The sequence below is a fragment of the Ovis canadensis genome, chromosome 19, assembly GCF_042477335.2.
Source record: "Ovis canadensis isolate MfBH-ARS-UI-01 breed Bighorn chromosome 19, ARS-UI_OviCan_v2, whole genome shotgun sequence".
In the NCBI taxonomy this organism is placed as follows: Eukaryota; Metazoa; Chordata; class Mammalia; order Artiodactyla; family Bovidae; genus Ovis; species Ovis canadensis.
The window spans coordinates 53,718,715-53,741,365 of record NC_091263.1 but is presented as its reverse complement, the minus strand read 5'-3'; the positions used below and the strand labels follow the sequence as shown (position 1 = coordinate 53,741,365).

The 22,651-nt window shown below is 39.0% G+C and overlaps 1 protein-coding gene across 4 annotated transcripts; it reads left to right on the top strand.

Annotated features, from left to right (window-relative positions):
• Positions 1-6,416: 6,416 nt before the first annotated feature.
• On the top strand, positions 6,417-21,349 carry CEP15 (centrosomal protein 15). Of its 4 annotated transcripts, none has more exons than XM_069560445.1 (5): positions 6,417-7,285; positions 7,902-7,986; positions 9,341-9,464; positions 18,820-18,894; positions 20,944-21,349. In XM_069560445.1, exons 2-5 carry the CDS (start codon positions 7,934-7,936, stop codon positions 21,076-21,078), a joined length of 387 nt encoding a protein of 128 aa, XP_069416546.1. In that variant the 5' UTR covers positions 6,417-7,285; positions 7,902-7,933; the 3' UTR covers positions 21,079-21,349. The 4 variants fall into 4 exon arrangements, with proteins under 4 accessions (XP_069416546.1, XP_069416547.1, XP_069416545.1 ...); XM_069560446.1 differs by having other exon boundaries at positions 6,425-6,819; positions 7,905-7,986; XM_069560444.1 differs by having other exon boundaries at positions 6,425-7,285; positions 7,905-7,986.
• The last annotated feature ends 1,302 nt before the right edge of the window (positions 21,350-22,651 follow it).

Genomic DNA, 22,651 nt, shown 5'->3' with positions numbered 1-22,651 from the left:
TCCCCTCTACTACTCTTCAAAATTTTAGGCATATGAGCCAACATGTTTAACCCCTTCTTTCCTTCAAACAACAAAACTGTAAAAGGATGACTATCCAACTTTTCAAAGCACTTGTAAATTTCTACCGGCTGCAAATATTTTAAGTAAAAAGTGAGGCTCACATTTAATCTAGTTAAAACATTATTTCTGAATGTATAAACAAATCAATGGGCAACTAATACACATTTAGACTTGGGGAAATACAATAACAACTTAAAACTAACTTTCTATTTCTATATACACAGCCTATTTGTATTTTTTTCAGAGTCTGAAAAAAGCACTCATATATAAAGATATTATAGAATTATTCCATTTTTATATCTGAAAAAGTTGATTATGAAAATCAGCCAAATTCCAAGTGTATATTTAACTAATTAACATTTTTAATATTCTTATGTTAAAAGTGGCACCCAGGGACTTCCTGGTGGTCCAGTGGTTAAGACTTCTCACTTCCAAGGCAGGGGTGTAGATTTGATCCCTGGTCAGGGAACTAAGATCCCACAGGCTGCATAACACAGCCAAAAAAAAAAAAATAAAAATAAAAAATGGCATTTGTATTCAAATTGAGGAGAAGGTTTATAAAAGAATAAATTGTCAGTAAATTGCTCAGCTTTCAGCTTAAGAAAAACATGACTGAAAAGCAGTACCATCTAACCTGACACCTAAGCAAGAAACAAAACTCAAACTTGGTAGAATGAAAGAAATCATGAAGATCAGAGTAGAAATCAATGAAAGAGAAATGAAGGAAAAAACGGAAAAGACCAATAAAACTAAAAGCTGGTTCTCTGCAAAGATAAGAATTGATAAACCTTTAGCCGAACTCAGCAGGAAAAAAAGAGAGAGGGCTCAAATCAATAAAATTAGAAATGAAAAAGAAGTTGCAACTGATGCCACAGAAATACAAAGGATCATAAGAGACCACTTCCAGCAACCACATGCCAATAAAATGGACAACCTGGAAGAAATGAACCGGTTCTTAGAAAAGTACAATCTTCCAAGACTGAACTAGGAAGAAATAGAAACTGTGAACAGACCAATCTCAAGTACTCAAATTGAAACTAGTTTAAAAACTTCCAACCAACAGAAGTCTAGGACCAGCAGGCTTCGCAGAAGAATCCTACCGAACATTTAAGGAAGAGTTAACACCTATCCTTCTGAAAGTCTTCTATAACTTTGCAGAGGAAGGAACACTCCCAAGCTCATTCTATGAGGCCACTGTCACCCTGACACCAAAACCAGACAAAGATATCACACACAAAAGAAGAAAATTACAGGCCAATATCACTGATGAACATAGATGCAAAATCCTCAACAAACACTAGCAAACCAAATCCAACAATATATTAAAAGGATCATATACCATGATCAAGTGGGATTTATCCCAAGGATGTAAGGATTCTTCAATATATGCAAATCAATGTGATATGGGTGTTTTCTTTTTTTAAATCTGTACCAAACACATTAAATCACAACAACTTCTTTGACAATATCTTCACAAATCATTAGGTCCTGAAACTAAGAAGTTGCAATGCAGTGAGAATGCCAGTTTTGTTCTTTCAAAAGGAAAGTACATAAAGTTTTCAAGTAGATACATATACCAAACAATAATGATGAAAAACCAGATGGAGCAAATAGCCTTGAATGGTCTGGATTAACACAATGGAGCTGCATTATAAAAAGATGGACTACCTTACCAAGTAGTCAAGCATACGTTTAAGAAAGTTTTCAATTGCTTAATCAATAGTGGACTAATGATAAAGCTATTACAGAATTTATAAGAGCAAAATGGAAGGAGGTGGAGATGGAGAAAATAACAGGCAGAAAGGCTCTGAAAGAGAAAATTCTTACTTCAAGAAAAACCCGAGCTAAACAGTTATAGTGAAACATGTGAATGAATTAAAAGCCACTGCGAAATCAAGGAGACAGGACTGAAGTGAGGTGATAAAAAGGCCTTCATAAGTTATACAGCTATGAGCACATTGCTTTAAGGCAGAAGGATCACATGAGCTTTGAGTTACTAAAACTTGGGAAGTAACAAGTATATATTTCTATGTATACAATACACAAATAATTTCCTATGAATTATCATGTGTGCTGTCAACTTTAAAATTCTAATACTTCCTCAAGTGCATTTTTGAACTAGTGAGGTTTTTTAATTTGACACCCCCCAACCCACTCCAGTATTCTTGACTAAAGAATCCCATGGACAGAGAAGCCTGGCGGGCTACAGTCCATGGGGTCAAAAGAGTTGGACACGAATGAGCAACTAACACTGATATACAGAATAAACCCAAATGAAATCTAAAAAGATGGCCTTTGTACAAACCATAACAGGATTTACTGTTAGTAACTTGGAGTCTTTGAAATTGTCAAGGATTCCGCAATTCTTTCAATAATTTCTTACTCTACAGCATGCCCTTCCTTTCTCATCATCACGCCTCTCCTCTTTTCTATTTTCCACTTACTAGTCTCATCTACAAAAGCACTCCTTCTCTTTCTTACTGTCAATCCTCTATTTTCATATTCTCTGGTACCAGAAATGAAACCTTTACAATTGGGGGGAAAGAGAGGAAAACACCCTTCTCAATGCGTCCTTTCTATTGGCCCTCATTCGAGGTGTGTTCTCAAGCACACACTTCTGTGCCCAGCCCACTCACCCTGTACACCCAATCACAAAAACAGACCTCCAAACTCCGTCCACTTGCAAAGTCTCCAAATCCCACCCCCTTTTCAAACTCCACCTCGGTCTCCCAAAATGCCATCTAGACTATCCCAAGTCAGACTCATCTCTCCTGACTTTTCGAGCTCTCTCAATATCTGAATGATATATTTTAACTACACAGTCTCAAGACAATCAACATAACTACTTAGAATACTAATATCAAACAAGCTGGAGTCCATTTCCTAGCAGTGGGCTCTTAAGTCATTTGAGTTAGTCAAAACTAAGTCTCGGTTTTCTCAGCTATGAACACGGGGATAGTAAGAGTTTGGCACTGTTGCTCATGGGTTAGAAGAGTAATTCATGCCAAGAGCCTCCCACAGAACGTGCAGTCAATAGGTATTTTATACTGCCAATCGTCATCCTGTAGCTTCGAATATGCCTTCACAGCCCAGCCAGACTCTAGGCCCTTGAGGGCAGAGACTGCATCTGAATAAATACATGTTTATAACTAAATCACGTGTTAGTCACTCAGCTGTGTGCAACTCTTTCCGGCCCTATGGACTGTAAACCTGCCAGGCTCCTCTCTCCATGGAATTCCCCATGGGCATGAAAGGCTAAGGGGATAATTATGGTATCCTAATGCACAGGACTAGTCTAGGGTTAGGAAGCAACAACCACCACATATTTAGAGAAGGCCTCATTATGGACCAACTGATACTTAGTAGGTTACCATAATTTTCATGGTATGCCATGAATACCTCACTCCAGAAAGTACCTAAACTTACTAAGCGAATACAGAAGCTATATGTTAATAGCTAGCCTGTGAATTGCCAGAGATTCTTCTCCCCAGCCAGGTATCGTATAGGATCAACCATGGATTACATCAGGAGGTGGGGGCCTATCATAGCACATCTTTAGGCAGAGAGTAAATACTGGAAAATAAATGATCTCTAAATGTCTGTGAGGTAGCCCTACTTACATTCTCTTAAAAATTGCAAGAAAATTTCCAAAGCATTCCATAGTTCACTGCCAAGGCAGGAAATGACTGAAAGAAACTGGGTTCAAAGGTCAAAGACTTGGATTTGACCCAGTTGTGTCACTATGCAAGTTTACATAAAGAAGAGAGGTGTGAAGCTTGTTTTAAACAGCATACCAATGCTTTAATGTGCTGTCTCCCAGCTCTCTACTTCATGCAACGCATTACCAATTTAAGAAAAATCCTTATTTGTTAATGTCAATAAAAGATAAACAAGAATGCCTTGTCACCATGCAATAACTCCATTCTATTTCTACAACACAAGACCAGTTAGAGGTCTATTTTTTAATCTTTACTAAGTAAAACTAAAGGTGTATACTGTCATCCTGCTTATTTAACTTATATGCAGAGTGCATCATGCGAAATGCTGGACTGGATGAAACATAGGTTGGAATACAGATTTCTGGGAGAAATATCATTAACCTCAGATATGCAGATGACACCACCCTTATGGCAGAAAGTAAAGAAGAACTAAAGAGCCTCTTGATGAAAGTGAAAGAGGAGCATGAAAAAGCTGGCTTAAAACTCAACATTCAAAAAACTAAGATCACGGTATCCAGTCCCATCATTTCAAGGCAAATAGATGGGAAAACAATGGAAGCATTGACAGACTATTTTCTTGGGCTCCAAAATCACTGCAGATGGCAACTGCAGCCATGAAATTAAAAGACGCTTCCTCCTTGGAATAAAAGCTATCACCAATCTAGACAGCATATTAAAAAGCAGAGGCATTACTTTGCCGATAAAGATCTGTCTAGTCAAAGCCATGGCTTTTCCGGCAGTCATGTATGAATGTGAGAGTTGGATCATAAAGAAGGTGAGTGCAAAAGAATTGATACTTATGAACTGTGATGTTGGAGAAGACTCTTGAGAGTCCCTTGGACTGCAAGGAGATCAAACCAGTCCATTCTAAAGGAAATCAATCTTGAATATTCATTGGAAGGACTAATACTGAAGCTCCAATACTTTGGCCACCTGATGTGAAGAGCTGACTCATTAGAAAAGACCCTGATGCTGGGAAAGATTGGAGGCAGGAGGAGAAGGGGATGACAGAGGATGAGATGGTTGGATGGCATCACCAACTTGATGGACGTGAGTTTGAGCAAGCTCCATGAGTTGGTGATGGACAGGAAAGCCTGGCATGCTGCAGTCCATGGAGTCCCAAAGAGTCAAACATGAGTGAGAGACTTAACTGAACTGAAGTAAAGCTTAAGTCCTAGCAACTGAAGACACAGCTCTCCTACATTATGATGAAATTTCAACAGGGGAAGTTATTTAACCCATTCATTCAAAAATATTTACTGAACAACTATAGTCAGGCAGTTTCAATAGCTCAGCAAATAAAGAGAGATAATTAAAAGAAAGTTCAAATCCTAATTGGAGGTGCCTCCTAAACAAATGAACAAGTGATTAGAAAATACGTGGAATGATACTGTGTTCTGGAGAGAAGTAAAGCAGGAGAAGGAGCATGAAGGGTGAAGAGACAGACTTGAGATCCTCTACTGGAGGTTCAGGGACTAGTTCACTGAGGAAGCAGCACTGAAAGATAAGAACTGAATCTATGTCAATATCTGGGGAAAGGCCTTTCCAAGCGAAGAAAACACAGAAGTGCAGTAGTCCTCAAGCAGGAGATATTCTGGAAGAAAAAAACATAATTTAAACACCTAGAATGGAGTCCTAGCTCTTTGCCCTTTACCAACTCAGTAACCTTCAGAAAGAAAACATTATCCCACCTGAACCTCAATATTTTACTCTGTAATTAAGGATACTACCATGTAACTTACAAAGTTCTTTCAATGGGAATGTTTAAGAATGTAAAACACCGAAGTATTATTCTCAAATGATTTTGTCCAGAGGGCTGTGGGAAATTTAATGGAGGCTCTGATGGCTTCCAGCTACCACTTAAATCAATGATCAAGTTTGTTTCCTTGTCTGTCAAATGAGAAGAATGGCATCTATCTCAGCAGGCCTTGTGGGGATTCAGAATGAGATCATCCACAGAAATACAGGGACTGATACGCGTATTTCTCAACAAGTGAAAAATCAGCATTATTATCCCTATGGGGGCTGCCCTACAAGCAGGAAGAGCTCTGCTGTCCGGCTGGGCATCAGACGCCCAGGGTGAAGCCCTCTGAAGCTGTTCCCTGGGCATTTGTGGACCTGACTGTGCTTACGTGATTAATCACTTCAGTCTAGTCTGACTCTTTTCGATCCCACAGACTGTAGCCCACCAGGCTCCTCTGTCCATGGGATCCTCCAGGCAAGAATACTGGAGTGGGCCACCATTTCCATCTCCAGGGGATCTTCCCAACCCATGAATCAAACCGCCTCTCCTAGTCTCCTGCTTTGGCAGGCGAGTTCTTACCACTAGCGCCGCCTGGGAAGCCCTGATTGTAAAGTCTGTTGTAAACACTTTGCAGGACTCTTAAGTGTTTTTCCCCCCTCCACATTCTACTGTGATGTTCTGGCTTGTAGAAACCATTTTCACTCTCTAAAGTATTTTCAATACATGCAAGTACGCTTAAAAGAGGCTTGAACTTAAGCTACCACCAAAGTGATTTTCCACTCAGTTTGCAACGACTTCACAGTCCTTCGGTGCCGCCTTACTTCACTACCGTTTTGGTGCGAGACGCGCTCCTTTTATAAGTACGTGATGACATCACTTCGCGTTGCGCTTGCGCAGCTTTGTGGCGTGGCCACGCCCACGCCTGCGCGGAGACCTAACGTCCGCACAGTCTGTGGCGCGCCTTCCCGGAAGAAGTCAATACCGGGCTCGGTGAGTGAGGTCCAACAGTAGGACGGCCGGTGGGTGAGTGCCCCGAGTGTCCGAAGGACAGCTGTGCGCTGGTGGCGAGGATGCTGTTAAAGGGGAAGAGGTAGGGTGATGAGGAAAGTTCCCGAGTCCTTCCAGAGTAAGCGAGAGTTGCAGTGGTTGGTGAGCTGATGACTCCGAAAAGCTGCGGATCTTCGTCTCTGAAGGCAGACTTTTTCTAAGTGCTGATGCTGGTCGACACAGAAAAGAAGTTACCATGGACTCACTTCCAGCGATTTCCTTGACACCGCATTCAAAACTGGGAGAAAGGTCTGCAGTGATTTCGTCGGAAATCTGTAATTCGACCCCTTCCGGGCTAGCCTGCGCGCGATTGCTGTCCGCGGTGCTGAAAACAGAGCGGTATCTTCAGGAAGAAACCCGTTGAGGGCAGGGCGGTATTTCCATTTTCCTCGGCTTTGCTCAGAGTCTCTCTGTGTGTGCTGAAGGAAGGGCTCATTATTATTATTATTATTTTTAAATAAGCGCTGGACACGCAGGCGACGAGCAGACGACCAGTATTTGTTTCATAAAATTTAGGAAAGCCAGTGCTTCATTCTAAGACTGAATTTTCATTTTTTTTAAAAAAATATATTATTTCGGTTTAGTTGCATTCTTCCTTTGTGCAGTCAGGACACTTCAGTCCTTGCACCCAACCAGATGATTTGCCTTCAGACTCACAGCCATCCAAGTAGTTCGCTAGACCTCTGTCTGTATTGGCCCAGGCACTTCTACCAAGGTGAGCTTGCTTATGGCGTACAGTGTGTTGTGAAAATGGGTTTTCCCAGACTCCCCTAATGAAGAGTCCAGAGCAGCCAGGGTAAGGTGAAACCACTTTAATGTGCTTTTCTTCACTGTTAGGCATGAAAAATACTTCCCCATTTGGAAGAGAGATAGTAGAACTGGGCAGTCTTCCAAAAAAAGGAAAGACCATGAGTTTCCAGTTGGTTTTCATACTTGTTTATCTCTCTGTGTGTCTGAGGGATGGTGTTTCTCTGAATTATACACTGTGGATTTTTTTTTTTTTTTTGTTGATTCAGTAAAATGTTTACTAGTCTTGGTACCAGCTGCTTGTTTGTTTTGAATTCTGATTAAGGTTAAAGTGTGTGTGTGGTTGGGGCGGGGGAGACAGGGGAAGTATGCTGTGTTTACCTGCGTCAGTGTTCTGGGATGCATATGGCACCTGGGAAACTGCATTGTGAGTAAACATGTAAAATGAAAGAATGCATTTAAAAACATCAGTACAGCCCAAGCTGTATTCTTCCCTTCTGAGACAGAACCAATAGATTGAGGTGCTGAATGATCAAAGCTAAGGCCATGGGGTAGAAATAACTTTAAATGTCCTTACTGTTTAGCAGAAAGCTTATCGAGGCAGCTTTGATTAAAGATGACATCTCTGCTCACTCAAGAAATTCGCCTTTCTATAAGACATGAAGAAATGTAAGTTGTTGTTGTTGTTTTAAAAAGGCTAATCTCAGTGTATACACTGTACTGGCTTTATTAGTGACACTGTATGCACAGGAAAACTTCAAAATCTGTGTGTCATTTTTTGTGATACTTGAGAGATTTTGGTTTTAAGGAATGTCATTACCCCTCAAGAATAACACAGATTAAAAGGTCTAATTATGTTTTATGTCTTTTAACTTCTTGTTACTAATACCTACATAAATTCACTCTCCCTCTTAGCCGCTCTATGCTCTACACTGCTATTCAATGAACTTCTCTAAGCCTTTTACCAAGGCCAGCTTTCATGAGAATGTGACCTTTATAGTCACAGGCCCTGCACTAGATTTAGTCTAGGAGCAAAATTTTCATTTGCACTGGGCTCTGCAAATTATATGGCCAGTCCTGCACTTTTATTTAGTATTAACCCTTCTCTAGCCTCTGTTTGTGGGCTCTCATGTTTTGCTTTTCTTTAATTAATTACCAGCCTCTCTGCCATGGCCTTCTAAGGTATTTTTCTTATGAAAATGACTTTTCAAAGACCTAGGTTTTTATTTCTACTCTCAAGAACAACCCTGTGCAACAGACTGTTTTCTGAGAATCTCAACTCTTTGAGAAATAGTTAGACTGTTACTGTACAGTAACACCAGTAACTGGTGTATTTTTTTCTGATTTGATCACTTAATAAGACTAAACACTTATAATAGGAATATTTAACCATGGAGAAACTTTTGAAGTCCATTATATATAACAAAGTTAGTTTGATAATTTATTTGCAACTTTCTACATCTTCGATTAGTTTTACCATGTTGTGAGTATGCATGTGTACACACAGCCTCTCACTCATATATGGAACCATCATCTTTCTCTTGGAAAAAGAGGAAAAAAATATTTTTATTGCTTCTTCAAACATATGGAAGTTTAGCACAATTCTAAATGTGTAACATAAGATTCAGGGGTACTGAAGTGTTAAGCAGAAGGTTTTGTATAGCAAGTCATACCAATGTATGTGTGGGGAGGTATATATAAGTATGTGTACAAAGGGATATGGATTACAGTTTGCATTTTCACTAAATATTTTCCAACACTTTAAAATACATTCAAGACTAGAGAGGTTAAAAAAACACAAGTGTGTACTTACAGTGTAAATATGAAAATAAAAATAATTTCACTGAGACTGAAGACTTACTGAACTCCCTAAGTTTTCCACTGTCTTATTAACTGACATATAGTAACTGGCTTTCAAAGTAGGTTGAACTGGGAGTGAGGTGCAATTAAGCAATGATTTATATTGGCCAAGCAATAAAATGTTTCTTTTAAAAATCTTTACATAATCTTCATTTTTTTGTAGACTATCACAAAGATTAATGTTACTTCAACGAATGGAGAATAAACCTGAAGATCAAAACAAGGGAAGGGCCTCTCAGACACAAGCAGCTAAGGCTGCTTTACAAAGGAATGTTAGTCTTTTAAAGGTAAGATTCTCTGAATTAAACCTGTTTTCCCCACTTTTGCAAAAAGGTTTTAATTCAATTTCATTACTTTGATTTATGTAATTCCTTTAAGTAACAAATAGAATTAATGATACACTGCTATTTAAATTCATGTTAACTGGACAAGAAGCATGGATTCTCACTTATTAAAATGAAAGCCTTGATGTTTGCTTAGGCTAATGAAAAATCAATCACTATAAAAAGAACTTTAAAGTCACCTTTGTGCAAGAAGTAATAAATAGAAGACATAGCTTCTGGGGACTTGCCTGGCAGTCCAGTGGTTAAGAATCCGTCTTCTGATGCAGGGGATGTGAGTTGGATCCGTGGTCAGGGAACTAAGATTCTTCATGCCCATATCGCAACTAAGACCTAACACAACCAAAAAAAAAAAAAAAGACATAGCTTCTATCTTCCATCTTCTTTTATTTGTAGGGAGATTCTGAAACATGATAAAGTACCTATAATATGCTCTAAATAATTTGATTTTGCCCTCCTGGGGCCACAGTCAATATACAGATTTCGTATCTAAGGTAACAGATTTCCCAGGATCTTCTTTGATGGTGATGGAGGAGGTGGTCAAAGTATGTGACTGCGCAGGGCCTCACCATTTGGCCAGTGTGCCCATTTGGAGTAAAATCATATGTGTAACATTTTTGGCTGCTTGCTGTACTTTGCTTCCAGAATTGTATGGCTTCATCCATAATTAAAACCCTAAAGTTTGCTTCCATTCGAGCTTCCAAGAGATCCTATGACTAAAACATTTGGTAGTAAGGCTATATTATTTAAGTTATAAAGCAGTGTTTTCAGTTTTTTATTGTTAAATATTTTCATCGATAGGCATGATGTAGTTCTCTTCTGTCCTCACTAGAGGATAAAGGAAGAGGAAAATTCAGTTATCTTCTCAGCTTCTGGCAGTTTGATCCACAGTAATTTAAGTCACAGCCATAGTGCTACCAAAGCATTCTATATTGCCATATGTCTTACTTGCCCAATGGTATTTGCAATATTTATTTTTAAATGGAAATATATAGGGTAATCTAGAAGTTGCTCTGAAAAGTCAGAAAATCCAAATTGGAAGTCTTCACGGCTTGCTTGCTACTTGTTACGACGAGTGCAGGTAATATCGGCGAGTGCAGGTAATATTGTCTTCCTTTTAATGCCCAAGTATTTGAGGAATGCCCAGCTCTTTACTCTTGAGCTAGTTCTGAGCAGAAAGTGAGGGTAACAAAATAACTACAAGCTAGGTCCTTTACATCAAGTAGCTTACAGGTTCTGTTCATGACCTAAAATATACACAAAATAGAGACCCTGTATGATCAAACACTAATTACATGCTGTGGAATACTCAGGACTTTGCTGTGCGCTCAGTTGCTCAGCTGTGTCCGACTCTTTGCGACCCCATCGACTGCAGCCTGCCAATCTCCTCTGTCCATGGTGATTTTCCAGGCAAGAATACTGGAGTGGGTTGCCACGCCCTCCTCCAGGGTACTCAGCACTTTAGGCGTGTTAAAGTACTTAGCACTTTAGAAGTGTTAAAAACTCTTGGAGAGCTAGAATATTCCATGAGGTCTCAGAGAAGATGCTAAGCTAAGCGGGAAGACATTCCATTGAGTTCTCAAGGAAGAGCCAAGACCAGAAGAAGAATGAATGGCCTATTAATGTTCATGGGATCCTAAGCTAACTGGCTTGGAGAGCCCCAGGAAACAGGCTGAATATATATTGTGAGACAAAATGAAGTTGAGACTTGGTATGTAGAGATAATATAGTGTTGTGAGCAAAAAAATAAAAAAAAACAGCAAGACTTAAACATATGAAAGAGTTTTAAAGAAAGATTCATTTGCTATTTAGCAAAGTAATTTCAAAAATGGAGAGTTTTAAGGAGGTAGCTAAGAAATCACTGTCATATCTAGAGGGAAGGTAATGAACCTAGTGTCATAGTCTTGAGAAACCAGTTTGGTATGGTGTTTTTTTCCCTTAATTACCAAAAATAATACACTCTCATTATAAAAAAACTTGAAAGAGCAAAGATGGAAAACCTTCTGTATCATCTGCCTATCTAGAAATTAGTATATTTTTCTATATTTCCTTTCAGCTTTTTATAAACAAGTTTTATAAACATTTTTTAATCCCAGGTAAAGTTAGAGATACAATTTCCCCCTATTTTTTAACATGTGTGCTTAGTCGCTTTGAATAATTGGATATGCAACCTTTTTTTTGTCCTTCTTTCCCTCATATAATTTTTATATACAAGGGATATAATTTTAGTGGCTCTCCCACAGAAGTTATTGTTAAGATAAATAGGACATGATTACAGAATTTGAGCTGGAATAGACTGTAAAAAGCATATAGCTTTAGATTCTTATCTAAAGTCTTTTTTGTTTTGTTTTTTAGCATAAAAACTTTTCCCACAGATGTAAAATAAAGGTCTTCCCCTATGCTTAGTGGTAAACAACCCACGTGCCAATGCAGGAGATGCAAGTTCAACCCCTGGGTTGGGAAGATCCCCTGCAGGAGGAAATGGCAACCTACTCCAGTATTCTCACCTGGGAAATACTATGGACGGAGGAGCCTGGTGGGCAACAGTCCAAAGGGTCACAAAGATTCAGACATGAGGGAGCACACACAGTAGATAAAAGTGGTCCTACTTTGGCCCAAAGTCCTACAATCCCTTCCTTGACTATACTGCCGTGGCTCTAGAGAACTGGGAAAACCACTCATCTGGGCTAATCCCTTAATTTATAGAGATGAGAAAACCATCATGTATCACTCCTAACATCCCTTTGCAAGAACAGATTAAATAGGATTTCCTGGGCAGTTCAGTGGTTAAGACTCTGTGCTCCCAATGCAGGGGGCACAGATTTGATCTGCAGTCAAGGAATAAGATACCCCTGAACACACACACACAGACTTACACAAAGAGATTAAGTTATAGCAGGATAGCTACTGAAGTACTGAGTGCAATTGAAAATGGTACCCTTAAAACCAGGTGGCACTCCTATAATATAGTAAACAAAATAAGGATGACTGTACACTGTCCATTATCTGACCTTATTCCCTGTTCTGAACAGTATCATGAACACTAAAAGGGCATGAGCTTTAAGAAAGAAAGATAAAACACTAGTATCTTTCAATGACATGTCTTTATACTTAAGAAAAGCCAAAGTTGTTTCACAACTAGTATGAGTTGAGTAAAATTAATGGGTAAACCACGAACGTATAAAAATCAATAGCAATCCTATGTATGCTACTGCTGCTAAGTCGCTTCAGTCATGTCCGACTCTGTGGGACCCCATAGACGGCGGCACACCAGGCTCCCCCATCCCTGGGATTCTCCAGGCAAGAATACTGGAATGGGTTGCCATTTCATGAAAATGAAAATAAGTGAAAAGTGAAAAGTGAAAGTGAAGTCACTCAGTTGTGTCCGACTCTTAGCGACCCCATGGACTGCAGCCTACCAGGCTCATCCATCCGTGGGATTTTCCAGGCAAGAGAACGGGAGTGAGGTGCCATTGCCTTCTTCGAATCCTATGTATACAGGTGGAAAATAGAGATCACATTCACATTAGCAATAAAATTATAAAATACATACTTGGGAATGCTCTTAACAAAGGATCTGCATGACTGCTATGAAGATAATTATTACACTTCAGTTGCAGTTTTAAGGGAAAACTTAAATGAAGACATAAGCCTTAATCCTGACTGGGGAAAACTATTATTTTTTCTAAGTCATCTGTCACAAAATTATTTTTAGATTTAGTAAAATCCCAAGGAAAATGTTCTTTAGTTGCATTTAAATAAATAAATTAGCACAAATATCAAAGACTGATTTTAAAGGGGGAATAAGAGTAATCCCATCAAAGATTCAAACTTAGTAAAAACTGTATATGAATGTAAGTAGTGAAGAAAATTCACAGTGAGGGTTTAGTCAGTAAATATCATAGAAGACAGTGGATTTTGAACACTAGCTCAGTGATTTTTATTTTCTGTTACCGTTAATACAATGAACTCTATCTGCCTTTTAAAATCAAACATAAATGGACTTAGAAGCCAGAAAATATTTTATTTCTGCAAATATTTCCATGATATAAACCGCCCTCTTTCCCACCTTTCCCTCCACAAAATTTAGTTTAAACCCCAAAAGATGCCTTTTTGGTAACAGACATCCTCTTGTGAGATGGACCAACAGGACAGAGTGAGGAAGAATGAGAGTGTCCTCCAGCAGATTAGACATACAGCCGGTGCTTTCCTTCAGGGACATCCTGGAAGCCTCCATGGGGCAGCTGGCAGTCAGAACTGCCACCCGGGGTGGCCAGTACTTGCCGGCCCATGTGCTCCTCTTTCCTCTCACATTTCTCACTTTCCCCAGTGCATATGTTTAACACATGTCTCTGCATTCTTTGTACCAATGACCCTTGCACTTCATGTCTTTAATATCTTATTTTTTGTATCCCAGAAATTGCCCCTCCAGCAGCTTAAAAGATTAAACCCAGGCCAGCCACAGCTTGATGAGGAGGGATGGATGTATGCAGGGAGGAGGAAAGACAGATCTTGGTATATGATGCTTTATGCTCCTTCCTTTTCCTATTCAGGAGTCAACTTGTTTATACAGGCTCCCGAGTCATGCCGTAGAGTAACAGTTACACCGTCATCCACTGGAAGCTTGTTTTTTAATTGCTATGAAAAATCTCACAACTATGCCAAAGAAGGGATAAAAGAATGTTTCCATGCACTTATCACCCACATTGAATCATTGTCAGAACACAGCCAGCTTGTTTTGTCTATACTCTTCACCTCTACCCCTCACATCACTTTGAAGCTAACCTCAGACCCTGCATTGTTTCACCTGTAAATATTTCAGTGTATCCCTTTATTTCAGTGTCTGTCACTAAAATATAAGGACTGTTTTAACCAAAATAAAAATATCAGTGTCAGCCTAAGAAATTAACAATGAACCCTCAAATAGCTAATCAGGTTCCAAATAAAAGTCAACTTGTAATTGAGAGGTTTCCTAAATTTCTCACAGTACTCCCTGCTCTTTTATCCCCCCTTTTAATACATCTGTTAAAGAAACTGGGTCATTTGTCCTGTTGAGCTTCTGGGTGTTGCTGCTTCCATCACTGAGGTTCTCATTTAACATGTTCCTCTGTTCCCCCTCATTCCTTTTAATATAATTGACAGATCTAAGTTGTGTTGTGCAACAGAAGTGTGGTGCAAGCCACATATGTAATTTTAAATTTCCAAGGAACTAATTTTAATAATGTCAACCTAAACAGATTAAATAAAATGTTAAGATTTCAAACATATTTCAAATGTGCTCTTAAAAGTTAGTAAATATTTTATATTCTACTTTCTTACTAGACCTTCAAAATTCAGTGTGTATTGTACATCACAACACATCTTAATTCAGACTTGTATATTTTGAGTGCTCAGCAGCTACTTGAGGCTAAGAAATATTCCATTATCAGTGCAGATTAGAGAGGCCTGAGTAGATTCAGATTCTGTGTTTTGGGGAAGAACACTTCCATAATGCCAGCTGTCTCTCTATTTTTGGAATGTTAGGCATTGATGATCACTGCCTAAGTATACTCATTAGGGGTTATGAAAAGCAGTATTCAAATTCTTTTATTCCTTCTCATTCAACTGCTGATTAGTTATATTAAGAGACACTTGTCCTCATCAATTATTTAATTACACTGACGTATATTTCATAGAGGAAAAAGCATGATGAATGCTTGATTCTATTTAGTTTTCAAAATAATAGGTTGGCTCTCTACTGTCCTACAAAAGTGACCAATTAGGTGTTGTTGGTTTTGGTTGTTTTTTTTTTATATTGTTTTGTGTTTTGTTGCTGTTGTTTTTTGAGGTGTCCTGGATTGGAAATGTTTCAATACATTTCAACATTTATTCCCATTTATTCTCAACTTGTCCCATTTTTAACAAGTGGGAACTTCTTCAGATTAGCTCCTGAATGCCTCTGCTGAAATCTTAGCAGCATGACAGTTTCCTTTCTGTTCTGATGAGACATTCCAGGCTCATCATGTGCAATTGTTGCTGAGACCTGGAACAGCCACTGTTCCAAGGAGCCCTGGATCCTCTTGGTAGAAAATATGTTCAGAGCCCTCTATCTGGGCAATGGTGGTGTTTATTGTGACCTTTTTTTCTTTTTTTTTTTTTTTTTTAAGATAAGAGATCCTATCAGAAATTCCAGGATTCCAGTTTGCAAGGCTTTTAACTTAAAATCATAGATTTCATACCTCTGACTTCTTTTTCTCAAATCCAAAATCTGTTCCCAAAGAAGTTTCCAACACCAGCACAACTACTTCTGTACCTTATATCCTATGATCCAGACAACACTGTCACCATCCATGTGATTATAAAGAATGGTTTTCAGTAAGATGCTTTTACTAAGATTCTTTCTGTCCTTAGGGTATATCTCACTAGGGGTGCTCACTCAAAACATTGTGTTCTAAGGTCATTTGATATATTTATTCTCTGTGTGGTTATGCCACCAACTAGATAGCAGTTAGATCTGTTTATTTTCAATTTGTAGGGACTGGTTTTTCAGTTGTTTTCTAACTGCATACAATTTTAAATGGTCTAGTGACAAGTCTATACAGCAGGACAATAAGATAGTCAGGTAAAGCTGGCCAGCAAGCCCCTGTTCTCCTCTTTCTTCCTTTTCTTCCCCTACCTCCTTGGGTACTTTTTTTTCCTTAAGTTTCTGATTTATACTCAGGATTCTTTGACCCTTCAGCCTGTATTTACTTAATGAATATTTCAGTACCTAGTACATACCCTCTTGTTAGATTCTCAGATACTTAAAGGTTATAAGAGACAGTCTTTTCCTTTGGGCAGCATATAGTGAGAAAGAAGGTTCTTATGTTGAAGGATTAAGATACAACTTGCTACAGAAGGCTGCCGTCAAATTGCTGAGATTCTGAGTCAGGCTAAGGAATGCCTGCTTGATCCTCTGTGTTGTGGGTACCAATTATTATTTTTTTTTAATCTAGGGGAGGACATATTTAAAGTAGTTTTTAGCAGAGCTAATCAATTCCAAGTTATGTATGTATTAAAGTATGATATGGTCCAGGCATGAGTACAAGTAAGCATTAAGTATTTGTTGAATGAATAAGTGTAATTAGAAGGCCACAGCATTAAGAATCACATGAAAAGACCAGAGGAGACATCCTGAAAGAACAATATAGGGAGCGCTGAATTTTTAAATGGCAGGAATAAGAAGATTTGGAATTACACGATATAGCATAGGTATCTGAATGGATAGAATTCCCACTAGTATACGTTTAATACATTCAGTGGAAAAAGATGAGTTTAGTTTTATCAGGTTGAGAATTAAGGGCCAGGAAAGAAACTAGCCATCCTTCTATGATAATAATTGATACTACATCAGAGATAATCTTGGAGGGAGGAAAAGTGAAAAGATGGGGCCAGATGTCTCAAATCTTAAGAAAGCCCACACTGAGGATTAATGAGAGAAAAAAAACAGCCAGCCAAGGAGAGGAGGAGGAGGAGGAGTCCGAGAGGTAAGCGAAACATCGAAGGAAGTGAAATATGACTTGAGCTAAGGAAGAAGTTCTCTCGAGGGGTGATAATCCCTTGTCCAAATGCTGCAGAGATGGCAGCTGGGTTCAGCGGACTTGGGCCTGCTTTTCCAGGCCATGCGTCCCTCTCCACCTGTCTGCTCTTCCCATTGCAAATCTGCTCTTCTCTACAAGATACTTGGTTTTCTTATTTTCTGATCTTTAAGAAAAATGTTTAATCTTGCCTATAGGTGCTAGTAGCACCTCGATCTCCCAGTTCAGGCAACTTTGTAATTGTTCGTAGAATAATGGTAACATTGGGGTTGTGAGTTTTTGTTTGATTCCTAGATGTATAAAGTGGTTTTCCAGAGCCTTGTTGAATCCTGGTGTAAGCAGAAGAGCTGGTATCCCCTGTCTGCTGTATCACTGACATCAAAAGCCCTCTGAGCCTGCGTGTTGGTTGTGAACTGCTGGTATGGGATAGACATGCTAATAGATGGGCTTTTTATCCCTAAATCATTTTCTTTCCCCTTCAAATCACCTTCCTCCAGACAGCAGGTGCACTAATGGTTGTGCAACTTTGGGGAGTCCCTTTAGGGAATTTCCTGTTTTTCCCTTTTCCATTTCACACCCATTCCTTGCTCCCGCCGCTGCCATCTGCTATCTCTTTTCTCCTGTTCAGCGTTGGCTTCTTCACACCCCACTCCCACGCCCTTTTCCATCGCTCTCCTTCTGTCCAACAGCCCTGTACTCAGATCGCTCCTGTGCTTCTACATGGAGCAGAGAACTTTTTCTTTTCTATCAACTTATTAAGCTGAGAGACAGAATTTACACAGCCTTCCCACCAGTGGCCCTGTGAACTTGACAAACCTAAGCAAGCACAAGACAGCAGAGGTGCTGATTTGGGGAGAATTTACCACACAGGGCTTGAGTATCTCTGTAACGACTTGTAAAGTCTTATGTTTCTGGGCATGAACTTTATGTCTAGATCTAGATAAAATCGTTCCTGAAGTATGAATCAAGCTTAAATACTCTTGTGTTTCTACATCCGTAAGAGAAAACATAAATATCTACATGTTGAAGTACTTAGTAACACACAGTGCTTGAATGCCATGAGCTGAAGGATACACTACCTTGCAATAAAATTTACCTTTGAGATTAGCTTAGAAACCTGGTACTAAAAGTCTAAACAGCGTAGTGAAAGGTTCTTGTTGCCTGAGTACTCAGGTACCTCATGGACCTTTTAAATATAGGGAATATTTGCCTATGTATAAAATTCAAATATGGAGTCCCGCATAAATGAAAGGTGTGTCATTAATATACCATGTGCATGATTTCGACAGACTAGAACTCTCTACTTTGAAGGTTAGCCTAGCGTGGGTCTGAGGATCTGATTGTTTTTAGTATCGGAATATTTGACTATTTTATCCATCTGGCTGTTTTTAAAGGATTTTAAAGCTAAGTTAGTCCTCTGAGCAGTTTTAGAGGAAGTTCTTTTTCCAAGAATTATTGGCATTTACTAACTACTTAAAATGAAAGAGGCAGAACTTAGATGTACCACCCCCATCCCCTGCCTTTTATTTTAAAACAAGAAACGCTTCCTTCTCTATTTGCAACTGGTTAATTAAGCAGTGATCAGTTCTCTGTCAGCATCATCTCGAGTTTAAACTGTGTATGCAGAGGAGAGATGAAGCAAGAGATTAGAAATATATAGATCCTGCTATTACAGGTGCTCTGTGTGTGTGTGTGTGTGTGTGTGTGTGTGTGAATGTTTTGAAAAATGCTTCTATCTGTTTCAGGATATAGAAGCGGCAGAGAAGTCTCTACAGACCCAGATTCATCCAGTTCTACCACCTGAGGTGGCTGCTCTTGAGGTGAGAATCTTAAGGACCAAATGTCCAACAAGAGACCCTATTCTGTCATTAGTGCATTTTAAGTGGCTCTGTGTATTTCCCAGCTTTCTGCGTTCAATAAAATACACCAAATGTATCTGATTGATCTGTGTCCACAGTGCCATACCTTGTACATTGTAGTAATCTGTAAGTATTTTGGTTTTAAAAAAATTTTTACATCAAGTGAAAATTTTGTGAAGACTTCGTGTCTTTTCACCGAGTCACTTAGAAACTACTTTCTTGTTAAATCCTAACAGACAATATGCACTAAATCTTAAGATGACAGCCTCACCAAAATGCTTTTCCTGTTGGCTGATGTTACAAGTAGCAGCTCAGTCTCTTCACCGAAAAATGCAACCAACGCTATTTAAATGCATATTATCATGCAGTACAGCGTGGCTTTTGTCTGTTTGATTTTGCTCTGTTCAAGAACAGATTGAGAAGATGGCTGGCAAAAATAAACCATAGTTGGTATATGCATGTATGTGTGCTGAAAGGGAATTTGCTACATATAAAATAGTTTGACTGTATTTTTAATGACCTTTTTCTAAGTGCAGTTTTGCTTACTGCCTAACCAAGGAGGTGAACAGACTCAAAAATGGAAGGCTGACAATTTGCCCCGCAATCTTCTGTGTCATCTAGGGTAATAAGAAAAGGCAGTGATCAAGGACAGAAAAAACTCCCGTTCAAAGTTGTGCCCTGGGCATGTCTTTTTCTTTGTTGGATTTTCCAATACCTTACCCTGGCCTGCACAGGGCTCACACAATAGGGGTTAATCCAGCCGTGAATGGCAGAGAAACACCCAACCACAGGCCCTGGCTGGTATTTTTCTTAGCTAGTCTCGCACAGCAGGATGGCCCCTGTTTTAAGTATGTCAGGCTACTTCTCAGACCACATGCATAGATGCATAGATAAGTGGAGTCCCTTTTTCAGCTTTCAGAACTCCTGTTATCTTTTTTTTTTTTTAATGACAGTATTTTATTTTTTTGGTCATGCAGCACATGGGATCTTAGTTCTCTGACCACAGGTTGAGCCCAAGCCCCCTGTTGTAGAAGCGCCACACCCTAACCACTGGACCACTGGGAAGTTCCTCCCACCCCATACCTTTTATTGCTCAGAGTGTGTCCCCATTGCTATCTAACTCTTTGACTGAATTTCCCAAGATGAGACCGGTAGTGACGATCTCATATAAAATGCCCTCCTACGACACAGAGGTTTTGGCAGCTTACTTAGGACAGTGAACCAAGAAACCACCCAGCTGATGGACAGCGATCCAGTGATGCAGTTGGAGCTTCTGAGCTGGGACTGCTCCAGCCAAGGCAGAAACACAGCACCTCAATTTCCAAGTTATTTGAATTAAAAAGAGCTAGGTGATGTTGGTATTATTTTGTCATTATCCAAAAGAGTGTGGGAAGAAACTACAGTTTGTCCCAATGTGCTCTTCGAATAGATAGAGTGGATACATATTTTAAATGTTTTTCCCTCATACAATTAAGGGGTTAATTCACCCGAATCCTGTTATCATCCTCTTTATATTTCAGTTCCTGATCTCATCCCAGGTCACTTCTTTTTCTGTTAATTCTAAAGCAGTTGTTCACAGTGAATCATTTCATTGTGATAATTACAGTATGAGGAGTCATTTGGTATGGGATTAGAAACATTAAGCAAGAACTTTTAATGATTTGGGGGCCATAAATGATACTACTTGGAATAATCACATGATTGGCCACAAGAGGGCGTGTAAAATCACAATAAAATTGTAAAACCTGTAATTCTGCCAGGCTCTGGTTTTACTGAGAAATTTGAAAATTAACACTAGTAAGTAGCCAGATTTTTTTTTTCTAAAATTAACATAAAATATTCTGCAGAGGAAGTGCATTCTCCGTATATGTGTGAGTGTGTGTGAGTGTGTGTGTACACGCACGCACACACACTTAAGGGAATAAACATTTAGACTATTATGAAGCGCCAAGTTCAATTGCCTGATATGCTTTTTCACTTTTGGATGTTGTCCCCCCCCTCCCCCGCCAGACTCTTTACTGGGCATCAGTAGAAGAATATATTCCCAAATGGGAGCAGTTTCTTTTAGGAAGAGCGCCGTATCCTGCTAGTAGTGAAAATGGAAATGAAGCAGAAGATACCATTCCAAAGAGGGCACAGCAATAGCTTCTCCACATAGTATTTCAGAAACCTGTCGAGTAAAGCTGTACATTAAAGAGCATTCAGGTCGCTGCGGGGACTTCAGGACTCAGAGAGACTGCCTCATCACCTCCTCTGCGGCAATGAAGGGTTGAGAATCTACCGGCAGCTTTCAGGTTCTCACTGGAAGATCCACTGCTATTTCAGTGTCATAAATTTGTTTTCTACCAAACCCATGGAAGTGTGTTAAAAGCTGATATTGGAAAATGGACTGTTGAGTAAATAAGTTGCTAACTGAGTGTTGTGTGCTTTTTTTTTTTTTAATCTAATCATATACCATGCTTCTCATCTAAACAGTGAATACCAGATTAGACATTTTCTAGAATCTTTACTTTTCAATTATTTTATTAAGAGGATAAGGCGCAGGATCCAAGAGGTTTGCTTACATTTTAGTTTTTTAACAGGTGAAAAGACAATGACAACTGCTTTAGTATAGTAACAGAGATTAGGAAATAGAGTCATAGGATGTTGTCCCTCATAGATAACTGATCCTGTACAAATTCTGGAAGAAAGAAGTGAACTGTTAAGCATTCAATAAGCAGCTAGTTTCAGGAGGGCTCAGACTGGGTTCTGAGAAAAGAACTGGTAGAGCTGTGAATGGTCACTGGATTTTGAGTTGATTAAAGATTGCCAACCTGTGAATACAAGTAACTCCTCTCCTATCTTTTCATCTTTAAATCTGCCTTTCCCTCTCCCTTCTATTTTTGTTAGTTCTCAAACAACTGTCAGTCAGAAAGCTTTGGGTCACAACCCTGAACAGCTCTGAGACTGTTCAATCCACCACTGCTCTAGAGACCTCAAAAAAAAAAAAAAATCTAATTTTTCTAATTATAAAAGCAGCTCCTGCTCAGTAAAGGGAGTCCACATCACAGTGAAAGACTTTCAATTTCAAACCGGTTTGTGGTTTTATAAGATGACAATAGGACAAGCTGGAAAAAAAAAAATCCATTGTGCTGATAAGTTCCTTTAAACTACCATCTTGGAAATATCCTGTTGAGTGGGTGTTGGTGTGGGTAACAATAATGTTGTTTTCATAATATGTGCTGGCAGATGAGCACACTTCTCTACAGTGTTAACAGTTGTAATTAAGGAATAAACAGCACAGAGTGTCAGTCCGATGACAATTTCATCTATAGTGTCACAATACAAAATGTCACAAAATATTAGAACTGTTACATAACTATAAAAAGGATCGGCTTAAAAACCGAAAGCCCTTTAAAAAGCAAGACAGAGAAAGGAAGAAAAAAGAAAACTGGCATAGAGACCAGAACAATTTTATACCTTCTCAAGAATGTTCTGTCACGAAAATAAATTGATATTTTTTTTTTCCTGTTACATTACAGTTTGGTTTCTAGCCATCCAGTTGATTTAGCAGGAGAATGCAGGGCTTTTTAGCAGCTTCAAATTGGTAAACAGATTTAGATGTAGTAGGGAGAACATGAGGAAGTTTTTTTTTTTTCTTAACATCCAATCTTTCCCAGCATATGCACATAAGAAGGTGAATGAAGCAATGTGAAACTTATTTCTCTGTAGTCAAGTG